Genomic DNA, 16,342 nt, shown 5'->3' with positions numbered 1-16,342 from the left:
GCAACTTAACGCAACCAAACGAACGGGCTTTCCGGGGTCGGTGGTCCCTCGGCGACCTGTAAGTATCCCTTGTATCCGTATCCGCTCATTTTATAATAATCACCCGCCGGGTGATTGGACGGCGGCGCGCGGACAAGCTTCTTGACAGCCCTTGCACGTTGCATGCTTCCCTACACTAATTTAGCGCAGGGCGGCCGCGTGGACCTCGCGAAACCCGCACACTGGACCTTCCTTACTTTAACCAACCAACTTGTCTAGGTCTGGGGATGCGGGAACAACGAAGACTTTTAAATAGACGGTAGCTCTAACATTTGCAGTTTCTCAAGGCATCGGTTTGTCCCAACAATGAATTAGATTCATACATGCCCATCTTTGCGTAGATAGGTGATCACTCATTTCGTCCCGCGCCGTTATCAGAATATGCAGTCAATTCCTCTTGACGAACGAGCTCGGATTTTACTTTAGTGTACTTGTAGGCAGAACCGAATCCGAGACGGGGGACAAGGCTTGGCATCAGCGTCGTCCCCCAGGTCGTGTAACCAGAGAGAATTGAGCCGGCTCTTCAAAAAAGTGTCTCACCGATGGTCTGACTCATCGTTCAACAAGCAATCACTCACATCGCTAGTACACACAGAAAGTTGTGCTCTAGGTGCGGGGTGCCGCCGGTGCCGCCGGTTTGTTTCCGCTGCAAGGAAATTGCATCGGAAAGTTTTGTGCCCAAAACAGTTGCTCGTAAGCGGCGTATGTTCTGTCGTAATTATCTCCATCTCGGGTTTGCCGTTCCGACTCGCTCGGCCGAAGTACGGAACATCGCATGCGCAGCACATGTGTTCCGTCAGCAACCAGACCCGTTGAGTATTGGCATGGCTTCAAGGCTTTTTTTGGGGTTCCAGAGCATCCGCCAAGTGATGGAGAGTGGTGATGGGAGGACTGCTTAGAATAGAATTATGTAAATCGGTATCTAACCTTGAGTCTTCAGTGCGGTAAGCATAAGCTAACTCGTCAACAATTACCATTATTCAGTGCATCCATCCATTTTCGACTGAAAAGAACGGATGGGCAGCATTGTTGAGAACTACGTTGGGGACGCCCAGTTTGTCGTCCGGAAAACCCTTGTCACTGTGTGGCGGAAGGGAATGAACACAGAGCCACCAGTGAACGCATGGACCGTTTGGCCTTCGAACTGCAGAGAGAAACCAGGCAGTTTGCAACGTAATTTGCCTACAACTCAACAGTTTGCACATGGGCATGCCATGACGTCTGCCCATCCCCAGCGCAGTCAAGACGAAGCGGCTGAGGTCCGAAAGGAGCCGCAACAGCCCTTTAACGTGACCCGACACAGCGGATCGGATAAGCCAAGAGATAGTAGTCCCATCGCAAGAGCATGGGTCGGAACGCGCCATATCACGGCGGGATACAGCCTCTTAGGGCGCATGTCTCAGCCTCGTGCAGAAACCCTGCACGATGTGGCACTGAACCGAGGGAGCATCAACACAGACCGCCAAAAGACCAAACTGGACTGGACTGGACGGCCGTCGACGGGAATTCTCTGATTCAAGGACAGGATTAAATAATGGAATACTGTCATACCGAAAGAGGACGTGTAGATACGCTGGAAGACATATTTCCAAAAAGATCCTAAAACACAAAGGTCAGCTCTTCTGTCCCATGTAACAAAGAACCTTACCGCTATGCCGGATCAGTCAATAAATCTTTCACTGGTCGAGCTCTGGACCACAGTTCGGGGAGCAACTGAGCCAGAAGAGGATATTGTATCTTCTCGAGAATCCGCGATTCACGGAATCGATTAGGCGAGGCAGGCGGAGGCGGACAGCGACTTGCAAAATTCACGCACGGCAAGACGAGATCGGGGTTGCAAAGACGCATGGTCAACGAGCGAATGAGCGACAGTCGCGGTTTACAGAGTCGGACGGGCTGCCCGGCCTTCCAGAACAGGCCGATAGTTGCCAGCCAGCCCGGAGAGACGCTGCCACCAAATCGAGGGGCATAAAGGCTGCGCTGGTTGTCACGATTAGGGCTGCTGTTTGTTGATGGTGGTTATCGTATCATGCCGACTACGGAAGGAGAACCCCCGGAGATGAAATATGCTGCTGTTGCAGGGCCGTCATGGTATGTGATGTGCCGCTGTGGCGTGAAGGCGCAAAGAAAGGTAATCGTACAGAGGCGGCACCCATCCACTCCGTTCCCCGATCCGAACCGAGGGACCGAAGCGAGTCAGAAGGGGGGTTGCCTTAGACAATGCCGACTAGTGCTGCTGCAGACCGAGCCAGATCCCATTGCCATCAAAAGTCGAGGGTCGCACAACCAATGGCTAAGATATAGGGAACCAGTCTGACGAAGGGCGATGTGCCGAAACAGGGCCTTTAACCCACCCATGCCTGCCGTGAACTCCAATCGATCGCAATTTTTGGGGAATCCGAATTCTGTGCCCATGCCAAATAGCGAAGAGATAATAGGAAATAAAAAAAACTGCGCTGCAACTTAGCCATCTGGCTGGTGCCCAGGTGCCCCGGTCACACGAGCAAAGCTTGGTGTCGAGGAGAGGGTTGATTAACGGCCACCTGTTGGGCAAGTCAGCACTTTCGATCTGGACGGGGTTCGAGTAAGACTACCATAGGGCTCGCGGGTGTCACCACGAGGGGCCGGGTCAGCATAGGCACCGGACGCACTAGGGGCGGAATCGCGAGGGCGAGAATCACGGTCGCTGGGGCGGTCATAGCGGTCACGATCATAGCTTGGACCACGACGGTCATCATAACCGCCGCGGCCGCCTCCGTAGCGGTCGCGGTCGTCACGGCCACCGTACCGATCCGCGCGGCTGCCGTAGCCGTCATCGCGGTCACGGCGGTCGTAGCCACGGTCCTCACGATAGTCGCGGCTGTAGCCACGGTCGTCGCGATAGTCGCGTCCACCGCGGCCGCCGTCGTAACCGCGATCATAACCACGATCGTAGCCACGGTCATAACCGCGGTCATCGCGGCCATAGCCACGGCCGCCACGGTACGAATCATCACGGCCATAGCCACCGCCATATCCGCCATATCCGCCGCGGCGACGGTCATCGTAACGGCTACGGGGGTCTGTGGGAGGGTAGTATCAGCACCGGCATTGACGAGCACACAGACGAGGATGGGCTCACCACGCTTTGGGGGACCGAAGTATTTGCCGGGAGTTGGGGTGCGGGGGCGAGAACGGCGCGCCTTCTCGATGTTGAGAGTACGGCCCTCGATGACCTCGCCGCGCAGGCCTTCCATGGCGGCATCGGCCTGCTCGGACGTGACCATCTTGACGAAGCCAAAGCCGCGCGATTCGCCCGAGTGCGGGTCCCTCATGATCTGACACTTCTCAACCTCGCCATATTTCTCAAAGAGACGCGTGATTTCCGACTCCTCCAAGCGAGGGTGAATGCCGGTCACGAAAAGGTTGGAGCCGGGGTTGGTGGCGCCATCGTCTTCCTTGTTGCCACTGTCGCTCTTGATGGGGGCGCTGCTGTGCGAGTTAGCAGGCGGAATGTTGTCGTCGGCTGCGAGAGGGGCACACGCGTCGGCGCGCTACTTACCGATCATTGCCGTTGGGGGACACGGAGCGACGACGCGAGTCGTGGCCATCGTCGCGACGAGGGGACGCACTACGGTCGCGATCGTAGCGAGGGCCATCATCTAGGAGGTTTGTTTAGCGGGCCGGGCAACGGAAGGCAACTGCGCGCAGCAGCAGGACGCGCATGCCATCGCAGCAACAGGCGGGAAAGAAGGACATAAAAGAGGTATTACCATCGTAGCGCTCGCCAGTGGCTTCGTAATCCATTGAGGTAGTCGCCATGGTGATGGAGTTGATTGCGTATTGTGTTGACGAAATGGAACGGCAAGAAGTTGCGGAGGTGCTCGAACTTCAAGAGTGGAGCGAGATCGGGAAAGTTGATTGATCGAGAGGCGGAAGAAAAAAAAACAAGCTTGTCGGGGCCTTGGAAGAAGAAAACAACTCGTGTCTCGCAACAATTGCCCGGAGGTGAATGAAGGATGGGTTTTGGGTATCCGCCGACAGCAACTGTGATAACAAGGAGATTAAAGATCAAAAAGGAAGTGAATCGTAGTAAAGCGCAAGTGCATGCCCAAGTCCGCGAGGCCACACCGGATGCGAGGAAAGAGGCGAATTTTTTTGGAGGCGACGATGCGTGGATGCGTGCGGCCAGTGGCACGCTTTCCCAGTCGCGCTGGCCCTTTTTTTTCTCCTTATGAACGTTATTATTTTTGCATAACTAACAGGCTTAGTGTAGCGTTCTTGGGGGTGGGGCTAGCCTGATGCGGCTAGGTTGTTGCCTGGAGCACGCCTTCATCTGGCAAGCTCCCTTGGGTCTCGAAGCCAAGTTGGAGCTTTAGTTAGTTACTCGTGTGACAGCATCGAGTAATCCTTTGTCACGGCACCTACGGATACAACCGAATTCATCCACTTCGAATTCAATAAAGAATCCTCCGTACGCTAGGCATTGCACCCCGAGCCGAATCGTCGAGAACCATGATTTCCCATGCACCCGTTTGGCCACGAAGTGCTCAAATGCCAATCAGTGCTGAGGCTGGGGCAGGCGGACTCTGCAACGCCAGCGACGGCAATCCCGAGGCGCCTTTCTCAATTTCATTGGGTTAACTAACCTGAGCTCGAACAGCAATTGGCCGCCCCCGTAGCGGCAAGGCTGCAGGCGAAAACCAACAACCGCGAGGAGGCACCATAATTACAAAACTCACAGTGTGCGAACCATGCGACTCAACTGCCGGCCTCACTCGACGTAGGCATGTGGTAGGCTCGAGGTAGGGACTTTGAATCATAGCAGCAGAGACAGGTGCCCTGTAATGACGCTAGTAGGGCCCATCTAGGCACTGAATCGCTCGAGGTGATCCATATCTAGGTATTTTACTTCTTCCAACGCAAACCTAATGTTATCTAGTGTACGGAATACTACCTAGAGAGTTTTGCTGCTTTGCGTTTTGGCACGTCCTGAGAGGACAGAGTGGTTATCACGGACAACGGTGAAACCGTCCACAAGAGACGGTATCTACCTATAGTTAACATACCCCTGCTCCTCTAGAGATCGTCCCACTCATCGTCTGTCTCCATTCCCTCTTGCCGCTCCGCCTGCAACACTTTAACCACGTCGATGACGGCAGGCGGCGAGCGGTCCAAGAACCGCAACGCCTCCGTAGCCTTCCCCCCACACGCCCTCTCCAAGGCCAGAAAGGCAAAGTGTCCGCCCACGACTGGCCGCGCCATGAATCGGATGTTGCCGGGGAAGTTGCCATTTCCTTCGGTCTCGTACAAGTCCGTTAATGGGCGGTCTGGACGCGTGTGCGAGACAGAGGGAGAGAAAGAGCCCTGTCAGCCATCATTCCTTCTTCGGTCGGTCTTGAAAGGTAGAGGAAGAACATAAAGGGTTTTTTTTGGGGGGGAAGGGGGGGGGGGGGGGGGGGGGGGGGGGGGGGGGGGGCGAAGGGGGGGAAAGAAAAGAGACGCCGAAACGAGAACTTACCGACAACAGTCTCATTCACCCACCGCGCCACCGCCGTCAGGATTTCTGTCCTCGTCTTCTCTCCCGTGACGGCAGCAGCAAAGAACTCCCAGTCACTCTTTGTGTATAAGTGCCTCGAGTCGAGGGGCAGGCCATACTTTTGCAGCACGGCGTGGTACCAGTCGCTCTGCATCTGATATACCTCGTCGGGGATAAAAGGCTTTTCCTTCCCGTCGCCACCCCCGATCGGCGTCTGGCCACCTCCTCCAAGGCTGCGCGTCGTCGCGGACTCGCCGTTCTCGGTGACGTGGAAACACAGGAGGGAGTCGGCGTATAGGTTATAGATGGTCGTCCACGAGCCGTACCACGTATACGCCAGCTTGGCATGCGTCCGGTCTCGCGAGATCCCATACTCCTGCCACTTGGCGATGTAGTCTTCCGCGATGTCCCTGTATCGCTTCGCGTCTTCGTCCTTGCCGAGCAGATCGGCGATCTCGCTCATGGCTCGGATACCGATGATGCCCTTGAGCGCCAGGTTTGTCTGGTTGGCCAGCCACCCGGCAAAGTCGTCGGTGCAGAGCTGGTTGTGCGGGATCAGCGACTCGCGCACGAGGTAGCCCGTCCACTGCTCCCAGAGCTTGTACGAGCGCGCGAGCCACCCTCGGGCAGCTCTGTCGCCCGTGCTGCCGCTGCCGTCTGGCACGTCAAGGTCGCCGTGGAGGAGATCGATGCCGTAATTGTCGACGACCGAGTTGTGCCAGCCGGAGGACGGGGGCGGTGCTGGTGCTGCGCCGACGCCGTCGCGTGCTCTGAGGAACGCAGGCCCCGTGTCGTAACGCAGGGCGTTGGCGAAGGCGAGGGCCATGATGAGCATGTTGCCGCACTCCTCGACCGGCATGTACTCGTCCCTCCCGTCAGGGTGGCCCGTCGCGTTCGGGAAGTGCGTGCCGAGGTCGTGCATGCTATAGTCGTTCGGATACTGGCCGCTGAGCTGGTGCTCCAGCAGCGGCTCCAGGAGGTATGCCAGCCACTTCGGGTTGGTATACAGGAAGAATGGGAAGGCCGGGAAGATGACGTCGACGGTTTGGAAGTTGCCGTTGGAGGAGATCTCCTTGAGAAACAGGATCGGGCTCTCGGGAGTTCCGGAGAACTGAGTGGCGCCCAGGACCTGGCGGGCCGAGAGCGCGGCAATGTCCTGGTAGTCCTGCGAGCCCGAGTTGTACGCGTCGCGCGCCAGCGAGTTCGAATAGTTCCTGGCGAGGGCCGCGGCGGTGTGGAAGTCGTCGTAGTGGAACGTGACGAGCTCGTCTGCGCGCGAGATGTACGACTTCCAGAGCGGTTTCATGTGCTTCAGCCCACTGGCCCTCGCGAACTGCACCACAGGGTCCTGGACCAGCGCGAACGTGAAGGTGACGCTCCCCATCTTCCGGTAGCACCCAGTCCCGGGCTTGCCGGCGAGTCGGAAAGACTTGGAGAAGGCAAACACGGGCTCCTCGTCCATGACACGACGGAACCGGCCGTCGACTTCGTCCCTCAAGACCCCGTTCTCGGCGAACTGTTTCCGCAAAATCGCAGACGTGCCGCTCTGGTGGTGAGCGTCGGCCGGACCGGTAAAGTACAGCGTCCCCCACTCGGCGCGGTCAGCAAACTCGGTGAAGAGTTGCTGACCAGCGCGCGCGACCTTCCAGGTCTTCAGGTCGGTGCCCCGGCCGCCGCTGCTCTCTGAGCGGTTGTGTCTGTGGAAATCCCACGTCACCACGTTGCCCCTGTTCCCCGTGACCCACTCGCCATTGAGGTCGGTGTAGACGCGGACGTCGAGACAGCCCTCGGCGAGGACGGTCAGGTAGGCGGCGGGGATCGACTGCCTGAATGTGGATGACGGCGTGATGGGCGACAGGAAAGACAGCGTCAGCCGTACGTAATCCCCTGGCGAGCTTCCCGACAGCCGGTACGTCAGGTTCGTCGTCGACGCATCAAAAGTGGCGCCCAGATACTCCGGGTATCCGACGTCGTAGCGTCCGTAGCCGCGCGGCAGGGAATCCTGCGGTCGTCCGAGGAGCGGATAGACCTTGCCTGTCTCTGGGACAGAGGCCATGACCGAGAAGCCAACCTGTCAACCCTCCACAGTTAGCGCAGCCGGATCCCAGGGGCCGGCGCAGACGGGGTTGTTGCCCACATGAGCCCCAGTGTAGAACATGGGCCAGTGCTCCCAGGGCGCCCCTCGAGCGTGGTTCAGCCAAGTGCTCAGGTACGGGTTCCGAACGATGAGCGGCAACACGTTGGGAGTGAGCGTTGATGCGCCGGCCACAGCGGCCACAGCGGCCACAGCGGCCAGCGCCAGCGAGTCGGCTCGCATTTTGCGTTAACTTAGGTGCGTGACGCGCTGCAATAGAACCGAGGCGGTGCAACACGCTTTCGCTCAATAGCTTCCCATTGCTCTATCCAAGATGGCGCCGAAGAGGGCGAGATAACGATAACTTGACGAGCAACAACCGCCAACCCTAAGAGAGAAAATAAATAAGGCAAAATCGGGCTCAGATTTGAATGGCAAAATAGAGATAACGGGAGTGCCTGTTCGGCTACCAAGTAGTAGTAGTAGTAGTACACCACTCGCCGCTTCAGTGCATGCCCTTAGATATAAAGCAATGGAAGAAGCACCGAGCAATGAAAGGGAAAAAAAAAAAAAAAAAAAAAAAAGAGAACGTTCCGTCTATTGCCTGGAAATATCGTAAGGGTAGGTACGTAGTAGGTTAAATAGGAATTGGGCTGGGCAGGGCTGTTAGGAAGGAGGGGGCTCAGAAGCTGGGCCTCTACGGAGTAATCCGTACCTGAGTAGGTGTCGGGTCGGTCGGTTGTGATGATACGCCGTTTGGGGCGATCCTCCGACTTACTATGTATTCTCCTGTCACAGAGCCCTGGATCCTCTGCTCTCCATCCAATCATCGAGTCCAGGGGATCCATTCAGAGGGCTGTTCACACGCTACCCCGCATCTTGGACCGCACGGTGGCACGCGCTGGGGCGCCCGCTGCGGGGTTAGTACTGGAAGCAGAAAAGCCCGAGGAGCTGGAACAAAACCCCAGATGGCCTAGCACCAGCGCTTGGCCGTCTTTAGCTTGCCAGCGAATACGTGTGACTAATCCGTAGCGTGAAATTCGTAAACCGCAGCTCAACTACACATTGTCCCACCTGAGTGTCACTAGTAAGCCTCGCAACTCCCTCGCTCCCGTGTATTTCGTACATATATGCCGTCGCACAAAGCGCCAGACGCTCTGCGATCCATCGAAACAGCCCCGACTGACAACCCTGGGCTATGTCTGTGCCCTACACCGAGATCCCAAAAAAAGACATTGCTCATCTCTAACAGCTCCACCCGTCACAATGCGACATTACTCTTTCTCCGTGGGTGACGCATCGTAAAGGAAGAGATCGTACTGTGGAGATGTCAAGAGTAAAAGTGAAGGAAGGCCGCTCCCACACACCCAGAAAGAAGAAGATGTGGGAATTGCCCTTCTGGTGTGCGTGATAGGCGCGGCGCTCAAGTGCCGCGGAACAAAAACTGTAGGTCCTCCGGGCTCAGCGAGTCCATCGCCGCATCGTCGGCATTGATCGTGGAGTTGATCATGTTCGTTTTCTTCTCTTGGAGCAGAACCATACGGCTCTCGACCGAGTCCTCGATGCAAAGTCGGGTAATGGTACACGGTCGAGTCTGGCCGATGCGGTGGCAGCGGTCCGCAGACTGCCATTCACTAATTTCACCACAAACGTCAGCACAGAACATCAGGGTACACGATAGTAATGAACGTACGCTGCTGGGTTCCACCAGGGATCGACGATGAAGACATGAGATGCCTCGGTGAGGTTAAGCGCTACTCCGCCTGCCTTTAGCGAGACCAGGAAGACTTCGACTTCGACGTTGGTCATGAAATGCTTGATCGATGCCTGCCGCTGAGCAGGAGTCATGCTACCGTCAAGCATGACGGTGGTGATACCAGCACGGCGCAGCCGCCACTCAATGAGCTGCAACATCGTGGTGAACTGGGAAAAGATGATGGACTTGTGCGACGCATTGTCCGAGCGGAGCTTGTGCAATTCGTGCACCAGCAGCTCGATCTTGGAGGATGACGTCCAGTTCTCCATCTTGATCCGATTGATGATGGAAGATTTCTTGACCAGAGCTTCATCCTGTTCCATCTCGGGCTGCTCGAGGTCAATGGACAGAGGGATGTGACAGCGCGGACAGTTTGGATCGGTTGTCGAGTTCAGGTAGCTCTTGACGCAGGTACGGCAAAAGTCATGCTTGCACTGGGACCGAATCGCATCCTCAGCGGGCTCGTCACAGATGCAACACACGAGGATATTCTGGCCACCCTCGCTGTTCTTCTTCAATATCAGATCCGGATGGTCGGCCACCTGGCGCATCTGCATGATGAGACCGAAAATGTTGGCGTAGTTGTTGAGTAGGACACCGCTAGCGACGTAAGTATCAAACTTGCGTTGGCCGTTGGTCATGATGCTGTTGGCAAAGTCGTTTTCCTCCTCGCCGAAAAACTGACGCTCAACGTTTATCTCCTTGACAGGAAGCTCCATCGAGTCGGTGTGATCCTTCTTCAGCCGGCGCAGCATGATACGGTCTGTCAAGATGCGCAGCTTTGCGAACGCCTCAGCACCCCGGCCGCGGTTACCGAACTTTTGAATCGGGTTGAGAAGTTCCTGATTGAAGACGGAGACATGCTGCATACCGCCATGCCCGCAGGCTGTGCATCTGCTGTCATCGTCCATTTGCCACTCGAGCGTAGAGCACGAGCAACCCTTGCAGAGATAGCAGGCAAATGGACGGATGTTGAGGAAGCGGATCAAAGAGAAGAATTCGCCGATGCGGTTCTGCAGCGGGGTGCCGGACAAGCACCACCGGTAGGTGACCTTGAGGGCAAAGCACGCTTTGGCCGTCATCGTCGTCCGCGTTTTGATGCAGTGAGCCTCGTCGAGGATCACGCGGTGGAACTCAGTCTGATGAATGACTGACTGTTCCTTGAAGATGCCAGCCTTGCGCTTGAAGCCCTTCTCCTGCTTGCGATACATCGACTCCAAGCTGTTGTAGGACATGATGACCACGTCGTACTTTTTGATATCCTTGACCGTGAGGTTCTTTGACTTGGCATTGGTCCCATGGAGGACCAGAGTCTTGAGTGTGCCGTCAGTGTAGGACTCAATTTCAGTCATCCACTGCATCAAGGCAACCGGTGGCACTAACACCAACGAGGGTTTCTTCGCCGGAAAGTCGGACATAATGAGGGAAACGGCCTGGATGGTCTTGCCGAGACCCATCTCGTCTCCAAGCAATCCACCCTTCCACTGGGTCTTTTCCATTGCCATCATCCAAGCCAGACCTTCGAGCTGGAACGGCTTGAGTTGACGGGAGATGGACTTAGGCTGCTCTGCTTTGCCCGCTTTCAGGATAGGCATGTCCTCGAGCTCCTTCCACATGGTTTTCAACTCCGGGTGATATGTCTCAAGACGAAAGCGGTCACTCTTGACCCGTTGCTGACTGCGGTAGGCGCGATAGGCGCGGCGGCTGTTCATGGCCACATCAAGAGCAATTCGGCCGGCGGCGGTGACCAAATCCTCACCGGCATCATCGACATCATTAACACCTGAACCGCCGGCGCCGGCCTCTGCATCCTGGGCGATGCTGTCCACATCGGAAAGAGAACTAGCATCGGACAGCAGGTCTTGAGCTTCATAAGCGTCGTCGTTACTGCCCAACCAAGGATCATCTTCTTCATCCTCGGATGCTGGTGCTATCGCTGCTCTTCCTTTTCTGCCCGTTGATCGTCTTGCTCTGAAGGAGCGTGTGGTTCGGCCTCTGGGCTCGACAGAATCGTCGCTATCGTCGAGCTCCGTCAACTCACTACTATCATCTCCAGAGTCGGAGACGATGACAGCCCGCCTCTTGCTCGCGGTTCTACCAGATCTAGTGGCTCTCGCGGCCGCAACACGAGCCGCGCCCGTGACACGTCGCGAACCCGCAGAACTGGGTCCTTTATCACTGTCCTTCGATGCCGTGGATTGCGCACCCGAAACCGAAGCAGGCGCTGCCAGTCCCCGCAAACTCCGACGAAGAACGGGGCCAGAACTATCAGAGCGCTGGGCTATGTTTGCAGCCGCATTTTCTTCTGCCTGCAGTTTGCGAGCGAGAATCGCATCCGGCGAGCTGTCCGAAAACTCTTCTTCTTCACTGTCTTCGACAGCTCTCTTCCGCTTGCTGCCCATGGAGAAGATGCTCTGGCGGAGGTATTGATTGGTAGACACTTTCGCCGCGGGGAGATGCACCTCAATTCTGGTAGGTCGCTTGCCGGATGATGGTTGCAGGCTCTCTTTTGGAGTTGCCGTCTCAGAGTTGCTTGTAAGAGGGGTCACAGAGCCACTACGACTTGCCAAGGAAGGCGTAGCAGAGGTGAAAACGCTTGATGAGTCGGAGACGGCGCTTGATGCGCTGGGCGGGTTTGTCGACAGCTTCGCCGAGCTCGTCATGTTGAGCTGTGGTGGTGCGACTGGTGATTGAGTCAAAGACGTGTGCACAAGATGGGGATTGACAAACACTAAATGCCGTGCGAAAATTGCCGTCGGCTGGTTCCTGCTGAGATGTCCTTGGCGCAACCGACTAATGGTCGGTCATATCTACCTCAGGAATGCAGAACCGCGAGGCCCATGGCGAAAATGTTAAGAATTAAGGAAAGGCAGTTGCTTACCGGCAATCTCGTCGGCAGCTGCCGACCTCCTTGTTCGGACCATGACGTATCAGTATTCTATTGGTCTGATGCGCAAGCAATCCTAGAGATCGAATAGGAAAGAAGGGAATGTCGTCGAGCGCTATGTCCAAGTGACGAGGCTCTCAACAGGGAGAGAATGCTGCGGATCGGGCGTATTAAGCATGCATGAAAGCCCGACCGGCCAGGCTGAAGTTCAAGTCAGGGCACTTGAGCTGAAAAGAACGACCTTGGGGTGACAGGAATTTGTGAAAGCGGGTTCAATACAGTTGACAAAACACATGTACGATGAGGTATGGAGTAGAGAAAATAAAATATCGCCACCTCCTTGTTCGTTGCCGGTCGACTCGGGGACCCCGAAGGGAGAGGGATCGCGTTATTTCAAACGCGAAGGCACGTGACCTACGGAGCAATTTTAAGTGCTAGCGTACTTGGATGCCCAGGCAGCAGCACCCACAGATAGCAGCTGGTTGGACGCTTCTTTGTCTTGGGTTTCTGCTTTCTGAAATCGGTTAATCTGGTCAGGTGCTTTGGCGTTGCGATTTTAATTGGATTTGCCCCTCCGCGCGTCGGAGCGTGTCGGTCATCAGCAACTCCCGCAACTTTCCTGCATTCCTCTATTTCCTTTCCCAGGCCGCTTATCTCATTGATTCTTCGCTGATTGAAGCCGGATTGGTCATCGCACGAGAAGCCCATAATGTGAGCTATTGCCAAGATTTTTCTGCCATCTACCGGGCCGTTTCACTTACAGAATTCAGGTCTCGACAAAACCGGCAACAGCGGCGGATAATGGGCCCGTTAGTTTCCCATCATGCGCGAGGCATGACGGTGTTTTGACTGACTTCTTTGTACGGAGCACAGGCAATCGGCCCTTACTGACTTCTTGGCGGTGTGTTTAATATGATCACGGAGAGCCTCTGGGTTTGTTGAATACACACTGACATGCTGCCAGTCACACAACATTTCGGCTCACCAGATTCGTCTTGACGCTGAAGCGCGTCGCAGAGCGGCGCAGAACGGACAGAACGGCCAGAATAACGACAATCAGACCAACGGCCGCGACTCGGAAAACTCCCCTGATACTACCCCAGCCGTCTCCGCCGGCCCTGCATCGGCCGCGAGAGGGAGACGGGCAAGAGCAGCAGCAGGCCCAAATGATGAGGAGGCACGGAACAAGGAGAAGAAGGCGATCGAGAAAATCAAGGCCAGCAAAAAGTTTCAGAAGCGGAAACGTGATGCGGAATCGGATGACGAAGATGATCTCGCGCGGGCCCTTCAACGGAGCTCTGCGCCACTTCCAGGCCAGCAGGAGAATTGCGAGAATTGCGGGAAACGATTCACTGTTACTCCCTACAGCCGAAACGGGCCCAAAGGGGGATTGCTCTGTACCCCTTGCAGCAAGGAGCTCGATAAGAAGGATGAGGCAGCGAGGAAGAAGAAGCCAAAGCGAGCCACGGGCGGAGCGGTTGGCGTCCGCCGGCAGCTGCAGAGTAGCATCCTGGACGGAACATACTCACTTGGTGCCAAGAGCTTGATGACTCTTTGCATCGAGACGCTCGCAAAGAATATCGATCTTGCCGAAGATCTGGGAGATTTGCCATCGGACATCATCGATAAGATTGCTCGAAGGCTCTCTAAACTTCGCCTGCTTGACTCAAGAACGTTAAGTCTGTTCCTGCAGCCCGCGGCAGAGGAAGTCAATATATACGATGGGGCCAAGCTCAACTCCGACGATTACATCCGTATCTTCCAGGTTGTTCGGGGCCTGAAGAAGCTCAAGGTAAGAAGCATTCACAGCCACTATACTCGTTGACGACTCCCTTGGGGAGGAGTGCATGGGAATATCCCCTCTTGTGAATCTTTCTGTGAAGCTGAGGAGTGATGAGCTGACATCACGGCAGGTCCGTAACGCGATTCATTTCAAAGACGAGGTCATGGACTATCTCATTTCGCGCAATATTGAGCTCGAAGACCTCTACCTCCACGGCGCGAACCTGATCTCGGAATCAAGATGGACGGAGTATCTCCAAAAGAAGGGCCGCTTCCTCCGCTCGCTGCGCGTCTACTTCACCGACAAGCATTTTGGCGACAGCGTTCTCGCCCTCTTGCCCACGACCTGCCCCTCTCTCAACCGGCTCAAGGTCTGCCACAACCAAGAAGTGACGGGCGCGGGCGTCGCGGCGATTGCACAAATTCCCACCCTCCGCCACCTCAGCCTCGATCTACGCAACGAACTCCACTCGGACGTCTACGTCAACCTCATCAGCAAGATCGGCGCCCACCTGCAAACGCTCTCCCTCACGCGGGTGCACGATGCCGACAACACGGTGCTCGACGCGCTGCACGCGCACTGCCGCTCGCTCTCCAAACTGCGCATCACCGAGAGCGAGGTCATGACGGACGCCGGGTTCGTTCGCCTCTTCCGAGACTGGGCGAACCCGGGCTTGGAGTTCCTCGACCTGCAAAAGTGCCGCCAGCTCGACTCGGCGCGCCCGCGCGAGAACCCGGACGGCATCGGCCTGTGCTCTGACGGCTTCCGCGCTCTGATGGCGCACTCGGGAAAGACGCTCCGCGAGCTGAACGTCCACGCGTGCAGGCACATCGAGAGGGTCGCGTTCGAGGATGTGTTCGGCGTCAAGAACGGCCAGCCTGGTGGTGGCGGCGCCCAGATGTACGAGGCCCTGGCGAAGCTGGAGATCAGCTTCTGCGAGGAGGTCACAGATTATGTCGTGGGCTCCATCTTCCGGAGCTGTCCGAATCTGAGGGAGCTGAACGTGTTTGGGTGCATGAAGGTCAGGGACGTGAGGGTGCCGAGGGGAAAGATCCTGGTGGGCGTGCCTAATGCGAGGGGCATGGTCATTGAGGGTGATGATGACGATGACGATGATGGGGATCCATGATGTATCAGTCTTAATCTCGGGGTATGATGTTGCCACTTGTTTCGGGCTTCCCCGTTGCTACGAAGAGGCGTTCGGGAAGGGAGGATCAACATGTCAGCGAGGGATAGGCCTGTTCTTCTGGGAAGTTGCTAAGCTCGCCATCCGAGGAGAGTTGGTGTTTACATTGTGGTCAAGCAAGGGAGTTAGACAATTGTAGATTATGGGCTTGGCTGCACTGGGCATACTATGTATGCTTCACAAGCTTGAGGGTTCGGCAATGGGGCAACGGGGTTCCTCTGTGACCGAGTCATGACGAGGGCCTGTAAAGTGTGGGCATGTCTTTTGCTCTAATTATACATACACTTCTTGGCGCTAATAATCCCGGAGTCTACTTGGACCTAGGTTGTCGGCATCACGACATCGAGAAAGCGGAGATGTAATCCCGAGCACTTCGCGCCAAGAGGAGAAGTTGAGTCATATCCCACTGCTCCTTTGCCATGTACCAATCCATGCCGAACATCACGTCGACGTTCGCCCTGCGTCTCGCCTGTCAAGTTGTGATGCCTGGAATGCCAAGACAAAGAGTACCGAGGGTAACGGGATAGTGATCCGACCGAGAATGGATGGCATCGCGTGGAGAGACCAAGAATCATATGTCAGTAATTTTTTTTTGCATCATGCCTGCAGCCGAGGGGTTACGCCAATGTCCTCAATGAGGAAGCATTTGCGATTTTACCAGAGAAGGGTTCCGTGGCTCTCCTTCGCTGGCGTTGAGCGTGAGCGCCCAGATCTGAGGTCCGGGTTCTGCCAACAGAACTGGGGCATGGCTCTTGGCCGTCCATCATCATCCAAGACAGAGGCTTGCTCTCCGGGCTTGGCTTCGGAGCTCAGACACAATCCCACGCCCACAAGCTTGGCTTGGTACTCCGTAGTTATTCTCTAAAACCCGGGGGAATGGAGTTTCTGGGATCGCCGCAGCCATTGACCGGGGCCGGTAGCGGCGAGGCTCGAGAACGTGGCGGCTGGAGTGTGGAGCACACAGGGCATGGACAAGCCCAGCTGAGCGGTTCTTGGCCATCCGGAGGTTGTGTGTGGAGTCTGGGGAAGCTCAGAATGCATCACAGCATTAGCGCGCTTGAGGGGTAACCCGTGGGGTGAGCGGCATGTAGTGTAGACG

At 56.2% G+C, this 16,342-nt stretch overlaps 4 protein-coding genes across 4 annotated transcripts; 1 reads left to right on the top strand and 3 right to left on the bottom strand.

Moving 5' to 3' along the window:
• Window positions 1-2,571: 2,571 nt before the first annotated feature.
• P884DRAFT_299253 (uncharacterized protein) lies at window positions 2,572-3,840 on the bottom strand (the record flags this gene model as incomplete). The annotated part of the gene is made up of 5 exons (XM_069444677.1): window positions 2,572-2,582; window positions 2,634-3,101; window positions 3,161-3,507; window positions 3,581-3,680; window positions 3,792-3,840. 5 exons carry the CDS (start codon window positions 3,838-3,840, stop codon window positions 2,572-2,574), a joined length of 975 nt encoding a protein of 324 aa, XP_069298169.1.
• A 1,129-nt stretch (window positions 3,841-4,969) lies between these two features.
• Window positions 4,970-8,005, bottom strand: P884DRAFT_130462 (uncharacterized protein). The gene is made up of 3 exons (XM_069437199.1): window positions 7,695-8,005; window positions 5,540-7,628; window positions 4,970-5,348 (listed from the first exon to the last, which is right to left on the bottom strand). Exons 1-3 carry the CDS (start codon window positions 7,872-7,874, stop codon window positions 5,098-5,100), a joined length of 2,520 nt encoding a protein of 839 aa, XP_069298168.1. The 5' UTR covers window positions 7,875-8,005; the 3' UTR covers window positions 4,970-5,097.
• A 1,049-nt stretch (window positions 8,006-9,054) lies between these two features.
• P884DRAFT_269255 (SNF2 family N-terminal domain-containing protein) lies at window positions 9,055-12,050 on the bottom strand (the record flags this gene model as incomplete). Its single annotated transcript, XM_069442258.1, has 2 exons — window positions 9,055-9,265; window positions 9,325-12,050. 2 exons carry the CDS (start codon window positions 12,048-12,050, stop codon window positions 9,055-9,057), a joined length of 2,937 nt encoding a protein of 978 aa, XP_069298167.1.
• A 772-nt stretch (window positions 12,051-12,822) lies between these two features.
• P884DRAFT_222548 (uncharacterized protein) lies at window positions 12,823-15,499 on the top strand. Its single transcript, XM_069439529.1, has 5 exons — window positions 12,823-12,985; window positions 13,045-13,083; window positions 13,148-13,175; window positions 13,239-14,066; window positions 14,188-15,499. Coding segments are annotated over exons 1-5 (1,896 nt in total). The 5' UTR covers window positions 12,823-12,983; the 3' UTR covers window positions 15,187-15,499.
• The last annotated feature ends 843 nt before the right edge of the window (window positions 15,500-16,342 follow it).

This window comes from Thermothelomyces heterothallicus (assembly GCF_042370625.1).
Source record: "Thermothelomyces heterothallicus CBS 202.75 unplaced genomic scaffold P884_scaffold_9, whole genome shotgun sequence".
In the NCBI taxonomy this organism is placed as follows: domain Eukaryota; kingdom Fungi; phylum Ascomycota; class Sordariomycetes; order Sordariales; family Chaetomiaceae; genus Thermothelomyces; species Thermothelomyces heterothallicus.
Note: the sequence above shows the minus strand (reverse complement) of the source record. Positions and strands in the feature narration are given on the sequence as shown.